The sequence below is a fragment of the Oryza sativa genome, chromosome 4 (assembly GCF_034140825.1).
Source record: "Oryza sativa Japonica Group chromosome 4, ASM3414082v1".
NCBI classification, from domain to species: domain Eukaryota; kingdom Viridiplantae; phylum Streptophyta; class Magnoliopsida; order Poales; family Poaceae; genus Oryza; species Oryza sativa.
The window spans coordinates 14,348,721-14,364,314 of NC_089038.1; the positions used below are offsets into that span (position 1 = coordinate 14,348,721).

General features: G+C 45.8%; 1 protein-coding gene across 3 annotated transcripts; it reads left to right on the plus strand.

The window, feature by feature from the left end:
* The first annotated feature begins 526 nt into the window (after positions 1 to 526).
* LOC136355944 (golgin candidate 1-like) lies at positions 527 to 15,427 on the plus strand. Of its 3 annotated transcripts, XM_066309252.1 has the most exons (8): positions 2,494 to 2,549; positions 5,753 to 6,130; positions 6,218 to 6,504; positions 6,586 to 6,977; positions 7,052 to 7,239; positions 7,315 to 7,504; positions 7,572 to 7,676; positions 7,749 to 8,273. In XM_066309252.1, exons 2-8 carry the CDS (start codon positions 5,858 to 5,860, stop codon positions 8,195 to 8,197), a joined length of 1,884 nt encoding a protein of 627 aa, XP_066165349.1. In that variant the 5' UTR covers positions 2,494 to 2,549; positions 5,753 to 5,857; the 3' UTR covers positions 8,198 to 8,273. The 3 variants fall into 3 exon arrangements, 1 of the variants encoding a protein (XP_066165349.1); XR_010740532.1 differs by lacking the exons at positions 5,753 to 6,130; positions 6,218 to 6,504; positions 6,586 to 6,977; ... (2 more) ...; positions 7,572 to 7,676; positions 7,749 to 8,273 and adding exons at positions 527 to 714; positions 15,187 to 15,427; XR_010740533.1 differs by lacking the exons at positions 5,753 to 6,130; positions 6,218 to 6,504; positions 6,586 to 6,977; ... (2 more) ...; positions 7,572 to 7,676; positions 7,749 to 8,273 and adding an exon at positions 578 to 709 and having other exon boundaries at positions 2,494 to 3,589.
* The last annotated feature ends 167 nt before the right edge of the window (positions 15,428 to 15,594 follow it).

Genomic DNA, 15,594 nt, shown 5'->3' on the forward strand with positions numbered 1-15,594 from the left:
TGCCACGGTTAGTTAGTTGATTAGTTATCTGCATGTTTCCGTTTTTTTTCTGAATAAACGCATGAGCTCACGTGTTGTGTGATAGCCATCGTGTGGAGTCTGTTATGAGGGTATCCGAGTTTAGCTCGTTGCCCGCGTCTTGTGCTGGGAGCTCGGATCACGTCGTGTGGTTGTGGGGATGGACGCAGCTAGAGCATGGCGTGAGAAGTGGTCTTGGTGGTTAGTTGTTTCCGTTGTATTCGTTCCTTTATATATGGAAGTAAACAGAAAAGCAGCTGAGTTAAGCGCTGCACAAAATTTGCTCTGTTTCCTCTGTTCTGCGAATTTGCAGGTTTAGCCACAGTACGCGTGCGTTGTGTTCGTCTGGTTTCCTGCTAGCGATCGCTGGGGAAATTCCTAACATTCTCCTTGAAGTCTTCCTCAAAAACCCTAAAAAATCCTAGGCAATGGCGCAGCAAGTGCGGAGATCGGCTACCGTCGTCTTCACCTCCGGTCGCCGTCGCCATTGTCGATTCCGCCTCCTCCGGTGAGCCATTGTCCGATTATTCGCGTATACACATCCCTGGGACCTCAATAACCCCATGAAAACACATGCATGTCAATTCGATGAGTGGATCGAGCCGTTGCCGTCTTCCCGGAGCTCTACACCGTCGCCGGACCATCTTCTTCACCGCTGCCGCTGTCCAGACTTTCCCGCGCCTCGTTCAAGGTTCGGTGAGCACCCTTGAGCCCATAGGATTGCATTCATGCATTTCATTCACATAGAATCGAGCACCAACTCAACATGCAGTAGCAGCCTAAGCACAGCCGCCGCTCGGACTCGCCGCCGGCGTTACTCCGATGTCCACTGACCGAGAAAAGTAGAGGAATGGAATCGCAATAGCATGATCTTCATTTTGTCTTTTGTTCGCACCCTCAAACGAGCCACCGTTTGCCGCTGGCAAGCTTGAGATCGAGCTCAGCCATGGCTTGATCTGCTTCAGCTCGAACCAGGGACCTCCTCACAAGAATTTAGGTTAATATAGGGTCCTTTCTGTAAAAGCTCAAGACACACAGAACAGTCATAGGACTGCGGTTTGATTTCCTGAAACCCTAGGGGCCTTTTTGCATATTGGCCTGAGACCGACAGGTGGACCCCATGAGTTTAAAATCTAAAAATGTAAAAGATAATACTAAAAGCCTTTACTTTTTAACAGCAAAACACCTAAACTTGTAAAATCCATGTAAAATCAAATATAACTTATTTTGAGATGATTCAAATTTCTATAGGTTCACAAAACTATGAACTTTAATGTGGTAACATTAAGCTTGGCACCCTCAGCACAAACCTTGTCTCTAAAATGGGCCTAAGATAAATCATACATAAAGCATACACAAACTTATAAAATGCATATAAAGTACATCTCAACTCATTTTAAATGCCTCTAAAACTATTACCTTTAAATGACTAGTTTTAGATAAGCTGAATTTTAGAAGTTCATATAAAATTCATCTTAGATCCTTTTTGAGTAAACCCAAGTTCTGTAAAATCATCAAAACATATACTTCCAAGTTATAAAATAAAATTATATACTTACTGTATGATAAAAGCCTCTTTATGTAAGTAATAACCAACATAGAGCAACCTTAAATTGTAAAAATTGTAGAAAATTCATCTTTAGTCTAAATGAAGTGAACCAAATATCTATAGAACCAGCAAACAGTGGGCTTCAACATAGTAAAATAAAATATGGAACCTTCTGTACAGGTTATAGCTCTAAACTTTAAATTTATAGTATAGGTGCTAATCACATAGTATCGATTAAGCAATATGTATATATATAAATTTATATAGAAATACACTCTAGCTATAATGAAACCCAAATAAAACTTGTTAGACCAGTGAATGCATAGTTCCATCCCCATCCACCAAAACTTAAGGCACTTAGCTCATATAATAATTTATAGGTTGATATAATAAATTGCTAGCATGGACTATAGCTCCCCTAGTTTATAAAATATGAACCATGATAATAAAGACCATAAGCCTATGAACTAAGGTTAGATTAGTTAACTAAAATACTCATTTTATACATCACTAGCTAGATGAGGCAAGTTCTGGACCTAAACTTCTAAAGCCATGAACCTATAGAACACTATACACCTATAACACGTTATAACTTGTAAAATATATAAAGAATTCATATTAAGTCCAAAAATTGTGAAACCAAATGTGTTAGTCTTAGAAAACACTCCTCTACACCTCTGTGAAGTCAAAACTAATAAACATCACTTTATAGAAATATTTTATAACACTACCTAGGTGATACTACCTTATACTGAGGAAACTTCTAAAATTCATAACTCCCAAATAAAAAGAGTTAAAATAGAAATTATTTCACCTAAATTCATATTATACCAGTACATATTCACTGTGCACAAATCATCATTTTAGAGCATTTTGGATTTTTCGCATATTTCGGTGTTTAATTGCATAACGTGTACTTTGTATAGATGATTGCTTAAATGGTGAAGAAGTGATTTAGGTGCTGACATTTTCCTGATTCAAGGCAAGTCCCACCTCCCTCTCTTTGATCACTTTGAACCTATGTTTTGGAGGTTATTGAAAATGTTTGTAAATCTTGCATGTCGATTGTACACTAATAAATTAAAATTTTTGTTAAACTTGTTAGACAAACTCCTATTGTTTGCATTCACCTTGACCCCACATATATCCATATCCCTCATTCCTAACCTTAGGAACAATATGACTATACCACTTTATATATGAGTTTTGGAGTCACTAGGTTACTATAATGCTTAGCCATGCTTAGAATGGTATTCCTTGTCATTATGGGCTCATTACAAACATGAAGATTGATTTTTAAATAATCTGGACAGAACTTTAATACTTGTGATTTTGATAAATAAAATGATGGAAAACATGAATTTTAGGTTTGGGCCTCAAGTGGTGCACATATGGTGATTAGTTGTGTACCGATAGGGGGAGAGTGTGCCCAAACCGGCCTAAGGACTTCACTCAATGTCAGTTCATTTCATATACAGTGCAACCACATGTGCTAGTATGGGATAGCCCAAGCTTAGTAAATTATTTATGGTTTAGCCTTACATTCTGGTAGGCCGGTGTGTATGAGTTCGTATAATTCAGAGGAGCTTCCTATTTACCCCGAAGTGGTAGTTTAGGTGACTAAGCGTGTCCAATACAACGGTATTGTGCCACGTGGTGGGTTCCCGTTGTGTCCGCCACCACGGCGTTAAGTTTAAGGCGTGGGCCCGCCACTTAACGGTTCTAGGTCATATAACGTGTATGGCTTAGAATGGAGTAACACGTATCGTACTAGTGTAAGGCTAAATCATGAATTTTGGAAAAGCTTTGTTGCGGGTAATAAATCGGGTACTTATGTATCGCGTGCCATGCTCTTGCATGATTATTATTTCGCATCATGTAGGTAAAGTGTATAAACTCTGCAGAGTTAAAACTAATCGATTAGCCGTGCTCGCGGTCATGAGTGGCGTGTGGATATGTATTGAGTATAGACTTGTGTTTATTCTTCTAAATGTTGAAATTTATCTTCAAATTGTGATGAGATTTGAGAATGATCTCCTTCTGCCATGGAAGGCAATGAGGTGCATATTTATACATGATTAATGCCTACCTTGATGCCCAATATGTCAAGTACTAGCTTGCTGAAATTTATTTGAAAGTAAACCTGATTTAGAAATGTTTTATGCAAATAAAACTTACTTTATGCTAAAAAGAACCATATTATGCCTTCCTTGATTATTGTCGAAACTAGATTTCGGCAATAATAAAAGGGGGTGGCTATCAAGCTAGAAAAGTGTATGGGTTTGGAGACAAAGGATTTATACAGGTTCAGGCCTTCTTATAAAAGAAGTAATACCCTACTCCTGTCCGGGGATGAATCCGCCGAGTGTATTATTGATTGTATGATTTGGGGAAAATCAACATATGCCCCTAGAGGCGCCCGGACCCCCCTTATATATGGGAAGGAGTCCGGGTTACAAAAGATAATCTATATCCCTAACGGAATACACAGATACAGATCAAATACAGTCGTGACCGACTAAATCTTAGGGTGTTTCCTTGACGTACAAGTTAGGAAACAAACCCAGGATACACATAAGATATTCTATCTATATTCGGTATCCTATATTCAGTCCAAATATCTTCGCCGTGTAGATATGGGATATCCATAATCTCCACAGTAGCCCCCGAGACCTTTGCAGTCAACCATCATAGCCTTCTCAAAGATAATAATCCGAGTGCTTCAAACTTTTCGTGCCAAGGCCTGCCGAGTAGCGAAGACGAAGACTGTAAAGGGCGAAAAGATAAAGAATATGGTGCATCGAATAGATGCACCTAATTAGGTGTAGCCCCCAACTATGTGATTAGTTAACAAACTAAACATATAGTTGAGAACAAAGTAATAGCATAATTGTGCATCATATGACAAAAGCATACGCGGCGCCTAAAGAGGCATTCCAGCCGACTGCTTTTTAGCCATAATAAAAGGAATCCGAGTGGTTAACACTCTAAAAGGTTCATGAATGAACACAACTGACAGGCATGCGAGTATAATACTCTAAAGATTACCCACCAAATATTATAAAAATTATGGTAAATAGTCATAGCCTAGGCTATTAGACTTATTCATTACCATAATGAAAACAGGTATATAACATACCAAGGAAATGACTATGATAAAAACAGGTCATTCCAAGTTAACCCAGACAGCTTTTGTAGCCTAAAAAAGCTTACAAAAACAGTATAACACCTTTCTGTCGGGCACCTTTTAATTTGCATAGCAATAATTCCAAAGAATTATATGACCGCATAAAAAGGATTTTATCAGCATTGGGCAACACTATTGTGCGCATAAATTGCCAAAGCAAAAAATGCCTAAGTCCCTAAGGAACACAATGGGCCACGCTGTTAAAAATATTGGGCTGAGGTACTGTTCAGGCCTAGGCCCATTTGCACCTCCGATACCCTTAACAAGAAAACCCGAGATCCAAGCGACGCTTCGTCTTCCCCGCCGGAACTCTCGCCATTTTCCCCACTCCTTGCTACAGTAAAGAGCTGCGCCGGCAAACTAGGGTTCACCATTCCACTCAAATCCGCCTTCGAAAAGTTCATCAAAATCCTTCCCGCGATCCACCGCCTCAATTCCTCCCCTCTCCCAAGCCATCCCTCGAATCAAATCAGCGCATTCGGGTAGAATCAATGGCGGAAGAGAAAGAAAGCTTTGAAGGCCAATGGACGCCGTCCGACATAACAGAAGAGCACCTGAAGGAGATGGTGGCGCACGGCGTTCTCCCTGTCAAGGAGATCATCGGGTGGCGGCCAGCGTGCGGTGAGATTTTTCCGACCCCCGATACACACGAGATTGTGGTCTTCTCTCATTTCTTCTATGGCGGCTTCGCTTTTCCGACCTCGAAATTTTTCCGCGGAATATTAAGTTTCTATGGAATCAACTTGCATCACCTAAACCCAAATTCCATAGTCCATATCGCCAATTTCGTCCATGTTTGTGAAGCCTTCTTGGGAATTAAACCCCACTTCGCTCTGTTCCGCCGAATCTTTTTCCTCAAGCCCCAACCAAACAAAAGTAAGCCATGTGTAGTCGGAGGGGCAGGATTTCAGTTGAGGGGAACTCTGAGCCAAAAATATTTCTCTATGCCCTTCAAGACCTTAAACAAAGGGTGGCATGCGAACTGGTTTTATGTTCAGAATCCTGAGCCTGCTCTTCCCGAGTACTCTTGTCTTCCTCCAACGTACCAAGATACTTGGAACTCTCTTCCGATCGGAGATGAAGCTGCTCAAGCCTTGGAATTGATGGACCGCATGCTAAAACTCAAAGAACAAGGCTTGCAAGGAGAGCAGATTACTCGGCATTTCATCAAATGCCGGCTGGCACCAATTAAAGAAAGATCCCGTACAGCATTTGAGTTTGACGGCAAACATGATCCAAACCGTGAAGACCCAGATTCTCTGGATTTTAAGATCATGAAGGAGAGGATGTACAAGATATTCTCGAACGCTATTGTCGTCAGCTACTCACATCAGCTGCCAGTTGTGCCATATAATGCATTCAATCCGCCTCCGCAGGTATGCATCTGAAATCTTCAATCTATGACCAAAACATCATCTTTGTCTTCATGCTGAGTTAACTAACTGTGGAGACATCTCATTCAGGAGTATGCATTGATGAAATCTGATCCCCCAATCACTCAGCGCCGGTCGCCTCGTCAGCACACCGTTCAGGGAGGTGGAGGGCCAAAAATCAGACCAGATCCGCAACCTCAAACCTCCAATCCAACTGGACAGACAGGTTCTCGCAAGAGAAAACTGGTGCTCGACAATGATGAAGGCGACGACGATAAATCTGGGGACAAGGACTCGCCTAATAAACTCCCAAAGCGTAGCATGCCCAAGAAAAAACTGGCTGGCCGTCAAATGCCAAAGATTAGAACATCTTCCAGGTATAAACCCCTTGGTACCATTTTATTTCGGCATGCTTCTCTCATGAAAATAATATTGAAGGTTAAAAGAACACTTCGCAGGAAACCGTCCGATATAGATCCAACTGGGAAAGATCCGGATCCGGCTGCGACAGAGCCAAATTTATCCAAAGATGCTGAGCCAACTGCCGAAAACCAGCCGACTGCCGAAAGCCAGCCGACTGCCGAAAGCCGGCCGACTGGCGCCCATGCTTCAGATGACAAGGCCAATCCGAGTGACCAGCCGCCGACTGGAAACCAGTCGGCAGCTACTGAAACTGCAACAACCCAAGAGCCCCCGACTGGAAACCAGTCGGATGCAGATCTAAATCAAGAGATTCCTGAAGCTGAAGTGCAGACAACTTCTCAAGGACCAGAATTTGGTAATGACTCGGTGATTGGGTCTCCGGATAAAGAGCAAGAAACACCTCACGCTCAGCTAGGCACATCCTCAGGTAACTCATCTTCTCAAGTGATGCCGTTCTGAATAACTCCAGCTTGTTCGTCTAATGTCTTGGGAATACATCAGGTCCACTAGGCGGCGACGAAGAAGAAATTCTCCGCATAAAGGCAGCTGACGACTCTCGTCCTCCTATCTTACTCAAATGGTGGGACGAGAACTCTCAAGTTTCCGGCATTGTCATAAATCGCCAAAAAGAAGATGAGGAAGTGTGCCGGCTGAAGAAAGTACTTGGAGAAGCTACTCGCATTGTGAATGTAAGTCTTCTAGGTGACTGCCTTTGATGACTTTGTTTTCTTGTTAGCAAAACTAATCCATGAACCACCGTGCAGAGAATCCATCTTCGCAATGAGGCCAAGACCGCAACCTTAGAAAAGCTGGTTCCTCATTTGGGAACTCTTGAAGCCGTTAGGGGCCAGCTACACGAGGCCAAGGAGCATGCCAAGAAAACGGAGAAAGAGTTAAGGGACCGAATCGCTCAACTCCAGGATTCAAACTACGAGCTGAGTGGTTCATCAAAAGGTAATCTCTAGATCTGTCCCATTTATGCTGTCATAACTATATCCTCAACCATTTGGATTTCAAACAGCGCAAGCCACCAGAATGGCTCAAATGGAGAAACAGATTGAAGCCTTGAAAAAAGACAAAGCAGAACTAACTGCAGAAAGGGACTCGGCCTTGAAGGAGGTCGAAGGTACTGCCAGTTGTCAATCTGAACTTCCCTCTTTTTAATGCAGCAGATTCTTATTATAAATATGTTTTGTAGACCGTAAAATCAAATCTCAAGCTCAGTTTGACGTCCTGGTTGGTAAGATCAAGAGGCTTGAAGGAGCTAGAGATGAAGTCGCCAATGTCGCTACACCACTTGTCCAAGCTATGTTCCTTAATAACAGTGGTCCGAGTACACTTGACGCAACCGAAATCTTTGACAGGCTGAGAGTTGCACCAGATGTATATTTCAAGAACATCAAGAAAGCTGGAAGTATGGGAGCTAGCATGGCATTGGCGATGACCAAATCCTTGTACCCGAGAATTGAAATCGACACCATTGATGGATTTGCAGACGGGACAAGCGAAGAAGCTGCTCTTGATCTTATCAGCAATGCTCAAAATGCGGCTGACAAAATTGCAAGTGACGTTGTAGAGCAATTCCGCAACAACGACCTTCAGCCGAACAACAACAACTCTGATGATGAAAGGACTGACTCTGACTGAGTATGAATGTAACAAATGGAGGCTCAATTTGTACAATACTGGTGTATTTATGCTGTGCTTGATAGTTCTAGCCAAATCTTTGATTTCTTAAAAGCTTTTATCAAGCTTTGTTGAGCCTAAAACCCAAAGAAGCTATTAAAAACTTTCAGTCCTCGCAGACTAAGTAGAAAAATCGAACAAGGCAATGATAAACCAAGTAAGCAAATTGAATTGATAAAAAATCACACCCCAATATTATGATAATAGCCCCCGACTGACAACTTCAAGAAGAAAACTTGACGTTGACAGTCAAGATAGGGAAGTACAATGATAAACTTAAGCGTAGAAACGACGAAGATGTTCAATGTTCCAAGAGTTGTCGACGAGAGTACCGTCTTCGCGCTTGAGTCGATAAGAGCCTGGCCGGGTGACTTCAGAGATGATAAATGGCCCCTCCCATAAAGGAGATAACTTGTGCCGATCCCGTGTAGTTTGAATTTTCCGCAAAACCAGGTCGCCGACTAAAAAGGCACGGGATCGAACATTGCGATTATGATAACGCCGCAACCCTTGTAAGTATCGAGCCGAGCGAATCAAAGCTGCTTCGCGGACTTCTTCCAATCGATGCAAGTCATCCACTCGGTCCTCTTCGTAACGTTCTTCACGGAAATTTCGAAAGCGCAAAGATTCGAATTCAACTTCACTCGGCAACATTGCTTCTGCCCCATAGACAAGGAAAAAAGGTGATTGGCCTGTGGCCCGACTGGGTGTAGTTCGCAAAGACCAAAGCACCGATGGCAGCTGTTGCACCCATTTGCCAGCATAGGGTTTTAGCCGGTCAAAGACACGCGCTTTAATCCCTTGAAGTATCATGCCATTGGCTCGCTCCACCTGTCCATTGCTCATGGGGTGTGCTACTGAAGCATAGCAAATCTTAATTCCAAAGTCCTCGCAAAAGTCTTTAAAAACTCCGCCAGTGAATTGTGTGCCATTATCAGTGATGATCCGATTGGGCACTCCAAATCTGTGCACAATGTTGATGAAGAAGTCTCGAGCGTTATCCGCCGTGATTGTGACAACCGGTTTAGCTTCAATCCACTTGGAGAATTTGTCAATGGCCACAAAGAGATGCGTGTAACCGCCGACTGCCTTTTTAAACGGGCCAACCATGTCGAGCCCCCAAACCGCAAACGGCCAAGACAGCGGAATAGTTTGCAACTCTTGAGCTGGTAAATGAATTTGTCTGGCAAAAAATTGGCAACCTTCGCACGTGCGCACAATTTTGTCGGCGTCGGACACTGCAGTAGGCCAGAAAAAACCCTGCCGGTAAGCTTTGCCGACAATGGTGCGTGCAGCAGCGTGGTTTCCGCATATCCCAGAATGTATGTCTTTCAGCAATTGTCTCCCTTCCTCTAAAGATACGCAGCGTTGCAGAATTCCTGAAGGGCTTTTCTTGTATAACTCAGCTTCATGCATAACATAAAGTTTGCTCCGCCTTGAAATCCGCTCGGCTTCATCTTTGTCTTGAGGGAGTTCTTGAGAAGTCAAAAATCGTATGAGGGGCTCTCGCCAGTCGGCTTCAACCATAGCCACGTCATGAGTGCCCGCAACTTGAGTAGTATCTTTGTGAGGTACTGTCGGCGCATAAAGGTGTTCGACGAAAACATCAGAGGGCGCCATCTCGCGCTTGGATCCAAAATTGGCAAGTCTGTCGGCGGCTTCATTGTTGTGTCGAAGAACGTGACTGAGCTCGAGTCCATCGAACTTGTCTTCCAATTTGCGTACCTCTTGTCGATATGCCATCATATTGTCGTCAAGGCAGGACCACTCTTTCATAACCTGGTTGACAACCAGCTGTGAATCGCCACGAACTATTAGACGCTTTATCCCTAGGGAAATTGCAATCCGCAGTCCATGAAGGAGGGCCTCATACTCGGCGACGTTGTGGGACGCCGAAAAATGTATCCAAAGCACATAGCTTAATCTTTCTCCAGTTGGAGAAATCAAAACCACTCCTGCTCCAGTGCCTGAAAGTCGCTTTGATCCGTCAAAATGCATGGTCCAGTGCTCCATCTTCTCTGCGGGGGTATCCTCCTGGCACTCGGTCCATTCAGCGACAAAATCAGCTAACGCTTGGGACTTGATTGAAATTCGGGGCTTGAATGATATGTCCAAAGACATCAACTCCAAAGCCCACTTAGCAATCCGTCCATTTGCTTCGCGATTGTGCAGTATATCACCGAGTGGAAACGATGTGACCACCGTCACCGAGTGACCTTGAAAGTAGTGAGATAGCTTCCTGGTAGTAATTAGAATACCATACAACAGCTTCTGAACCTGAGGGTACCTCGTTTTGGAGTCGGCTAGGACCTCGCTGACAAAGTAAATTGGTCGCTGGACTTTCTGGACATGGCCTTCTTCCTCGCGCTCAACGACCAAAACTGTGCTCACAACCTGGGAGGTGGCTGATACATACAACAACAACGGCTCCTGCGGGTGTGGTCAGGCTAAGACTGGTGGCTCGGTGAGGAATTTCTTGAAATCTTCGAAGGCCTTCTGTGCTTCGGGTCCCCACTGGAAATCATCTGTTTTCTTCAGTAGCTTAAAGAAGGGCATCCCCCGCTCGCCAAGTCTTGAAACAAATCGGCTGAGCGCCGCCATGCATCCAGTCAGCTTCTGAACATCTTTCTGGGTACTTGGCGGTTTCATGTTAAGGATAGCGGTAACTTTCTCCGGGTTGGCTTGGATGCCCCTATGAGACACCATAAAACCAAGCAGCTTCCCTGACGGTACTCCGAAGGTGCACTTTTCAGGGTTTAATTTCATCCTGAAAGCACGGATGCTCGCGAAGGTTTCTTCTAGATCCGAGATCAAATCATCCTTTTGCTTGGTCTTGACGACTACATCATCCACATAGGCTTCAACGTTGCGGCCAATCTGTGTTGAGAAGCATCTCTGGATCATGCGTTGATAAGTTGCTCCTGCGTTTTTCAGTCCGAACGGCATGGTGACGTAGCAGTATGCCCCAAAGGGCGTGATGAATGAAGTCTTCAAGCAGTCGGATTCTTTCAGTCGGATCTGATGATACCCCGAGTAGCAATCCAAAAAACTGAGAAGCTCACAGCCGGCGGTCGAGTCGACTACCTGGTCAATGCGAGGCAACCCAAAAGGATCTTTAGGGCAGGATTTGTTGAGGTCGGTATAATCAACACACATGCGCCATTGCCCTGTTTTCTTCCGAACTAGAACTGGGTTTGCCAGCCAGTCGGGATGAAGGACTTCTTTGATGAAGCCTGCTGCTAACAGCTTGGTTAATTCCTCCTTGATCGCGTCTTTCCTGTCTTGTGCAAATCGGCGGAGTCGTTGTTTGATAGGCTTGGCATCTTCTTTGACATGTAAGGAATGCTCAATCACCTCTCTAGGAATACCGGGCATATCAGATGGTTTCCACGCAAAGATATCTTTATTGTTCTGAAGAAAGGTGATGAGCGCGCTTTCCTATTTACAATCTAACTCGGCGCCTATTACAGCAGTTTTAGTAGGATCAGAGGAATCTAGGTGAATCTTCTTAGTCTTGGCTTCGCTTTCTCCACTTTTTGAAGTCTTGGTAGCAGGTATTTCTCCTTCGCTCGCCGTGGCTGCAGCCAGTCGGATATCCTCTCGGGCAGACGCCATCTCGCGGATTTGGGCCATGTCGCAACTCTCCTTGTCGCATGTGACGGCTTGCTTGATGTCGCTCCGTAGGGATAGGACTCCTCGGGGACCAGGCATCTTCATCATCATGTAAGTGTAGTGCGGGACGGCCATGAACTTGGCTAACGCCGGGCGTCCGAGTATGGCATGGTATGCTGTCTCGAAATCAGCGACTTCAAAGCTGATGTTCTCTGTGCGGAAATTTTCCCGAGTGCCAAAAGTGACCGGGAGGGTGATCTGGCCGAGTGGAGTTGCGGATAATCCTGGAATTACTCCGTGAAAAGGCGCATTGCTTGGTTTTAGCTCGGAGCGAGGAATCTGCATATCATCCAGGGTCTTGGCGAAGAGGATGTTGAGTGCACTGCCACCGTCGATGAGGGTTCTGCGAAGCTTGACATTACGGACCACTGGGTCTAGTACCAGGGGGTACCGCCCCGGGTGGACCACTCGGTCAGGATGATCCAAGCGGTCAAACTTGATTGCGATCTCTGACCATCGAAGATATTGGGGCGTGTCGGGCTGAACAGCATTGATCTCCCGTTCGGTCAACTTTTGCTTCCTTTTAGACTCATAAGCCAGAGGGCCGCCGAAGATATGGTTGAGCTCCGTGCGGTGGTCTTGAAATCCTGCCGGGGCGTCGCCGTCGTCTTTCTTCTTCGACGTGCTTTGTTCTTCGTCGGAGTTCTTCCGTGTAGTCTTGGTGTATTGATCCGCAAATTGCTTGTAGATGAAACAATCTTTGGCCACGTGGTTGGAGTTAGGATGGTGCGGGCATTGGGAGTTCATGATCTTGTCGAACGTGTTGACGCGCGAACGCTGTCGAGAAGAGTGACTGGCGGTTGCAACAAGTTCTGCAGGCTTACGCTTGCGGTCCTTATGATTGTTACTTCCACCTCCTCCCGTAGCCGGCGTATCCTTTTTTGGCTTCCAACTGGGACCAGACTGCTTTGATGCGATGACGGCGTCTTCAGCTTTGGCGTACTCGTTGGCTTTTTCAAACATGAGCTTGACTGTCCTGGGAGGCTTACGCCCGAACTTGCCGACCAATTCTTCGTGGCGAATCCCTTTGGTGAATGCGGCGATGATGACGTCGTCGGTGATGTCGGAGATCTTGTTACGTTGTTCAGAAAATCGCCGGATGTAATCTCGAAGGGATTCCCCGGACTTCTGAATGACGTTGTAGAGGTCGTATTGTGTGCCGGGACGCTCGAAGGTGCCTTGGAAGTTGGCGATGAAGTGGTCGCGTAACTCGGCCCAAGATCCAATCGTACCACGGGGCAATCCATGGAGCCAAGATCGGGCGGAATCCTCTAAAGCCACTGGTAAATAGTTCGCCATAGCCTTACTGTCTCCTCCTACTGCGCGGATTGCGAGACCATAGACGGTAAGCCACGATTCTGGGTTAGTGGTACCATCGTACTTCTCTATTCCAGTCGGCTTGAAGCCGGCTGGCCAATCCACTCGACGCAGGTCGTCGGTGAAGGCTGCTACTCCATCAAGGTCGTCGTCGTGGCGGTCCGGCGAGTGATGATAGCCTCGAGCTGCTCGGCGCTGTATGATTGTGTCGCGAAGATCGAAGGGGTGGCGACGAGGTGGTGAGCGGGGCCGTTCCACTCGGCGCTCCCTATGATGATCGGGAGGTGAGTGAACGGACCGCTCGTCGTGTCCCCTGCTCCTGCGATTGGATCCTGTGCCGGTGATGCTGAGGCTTGGATGACGGTAGTCATGAGATCGGAAGTGGGGGACTCGGCTGCCAGTCGGCGTGTGGACGCTCTCGGAGTTAACTGGGACCGAAGCTGCAATCATGGTCTTCGTCTGGTTCAAGATGTTGACGACGTGATCAGATTGATTGAGCTCGTTTTCCCTGAGTAGGGTGTCGAGGAGGGTGATCGCGGCAACCGCATTCTGTTGAGGGGTGCGAAAAACCGGCGTCCCTTCAACATCTTGCTGGCCGATGAGATCACGCGCCCGGCGCCCTGCTTCCAAAGCTCGCTGCCGTCGGTCCTCAGCCTCCTTCGCGGTCCGCTCACTCTCCTGCTGCTCACGCCGTAACCGTTCTTGTTCTTGTGCTTGATGCTCCTCCTCCAGTCGGCGGCGCTCTTCGGTCTCCCGGGCTTGGCGTTGCTCCTCCGTCTCGTTATTGGCCATGAAGACGCCAAAGTAGAGAGGGGTGTAATTGTCATCTAGGCTTCCGTCGAAGTCGTCGAGATCCGCGTAGTTGTAGCGAGAGCTAAACTCGTCGTACTCCACGATGTCAGTGGGACGCGAGTCGACGGTGGAAGAGCTGTTGTAGTCATCCAGCTGATCCGTCGAAACCGAGCCGAGTGGTTGGAGGATGACGCCAACTTCTCTGAAGCTAGGCGAAATCGGTGTTGAAGCCGACTTCCGCCTAGGCCTACGGGAAGGAGACGCTGTCGTGATGGAGACGGCCGCCAAATCGTCGGGGAGTTTCATCAGTATCGGTGGGTAAGCCCCATCATCTTGATCTGGTGATGTTGGAGAAGATGCGATCTCAGCCGAGTGGTTTGAAGCCGACTCGATTGAGATGGTCTTGAAGTAGCTTTCAGCCGCGTTTGGGAATCCAAACGGGACTGAGATCCGGTTCTCTCCCGACTGGTCCGATTCCGAGTCAAGGAGAGAAATCTTGCCGAAGTTGTTGGTGACGAAGTCGAGGCTGCCGAACCGAAACGCCTGCCCGGGTGGGAAGACGGGGTCGTCGATGCCGGAGACGGGACCCATTGCACTAATCGGCGAAAAGCTTGACGCAACCCCTACCTGGCGCGCCAACTGTCAAAACTAGATTTCGGCAATAATAAAAGGGGGTGGCTATCAAGCTAGAAAAGTGTATGGGTTTGGAGACAAAGGATTTATACAGGTTCAGGCCTTCTTATAAAAGAAGTAATACCCTACTCCTGTCCGGGGATGAATCCGCCGAGTGTATTATTGATTGTATGATTTGGGGAAAATCAACATATGCCCCTAGAGGCGCCCGGACCCCCCTTATATATGGGAAGGAGTCCGGGTTACAAAAGATAATCTATATCCCTAACAGAATACACAGATACAGATCAAATACAGTCGTGACCGACTAAATCTTAGGGTGTTTCCTTGACGTACAAGTTAGGAAACAAACCCAGGATACACATAAGATATTCTATCTATATTCGGTATCCTATATTCAGTCCAAATATCTTCGCCGTGTAGATATGGGATATCCATAATCTCCACAATTATATGCCTTGCAAATAGGGTGTTAGGCTTGTCTTGGTGCTTGCCATGTATTGACTCTTGCTATTGAATTAATCTTTTGCTTGCAGGTTTTAGACTTAGTCTTTGAGTGATGCGGGTAATCAACTGCTTCTTCTAGGACTTGAACTTAATGGGGTAAACCCCTAGTCTGTGTGCTTGTGGATTGGGTAGACAAGCTTCCGCTGTTCTATATATTTATTTGGCCGGTCGGCCAATGTAACTAAAGTAGATGTAGTTTATAATCGCTTTCATCTTATTTGTGTTTGCTATGTATAATCATGCTTGAGATGAAAGTGTGAATCTAGTGCACATCCTGGGAACTAGATTCACATGAGTATGAGTTAAGAATATTTGAGATGATGTAGATCTTTAGCCATTTTTGTCAAGTCTCCTGAATGTGTAACACATGTGGTCACCGCCTTCGAGTGGTTTGACGGGCACATCTCAGGCTGAAGTTGACTGGCAGGCTAAAGGCC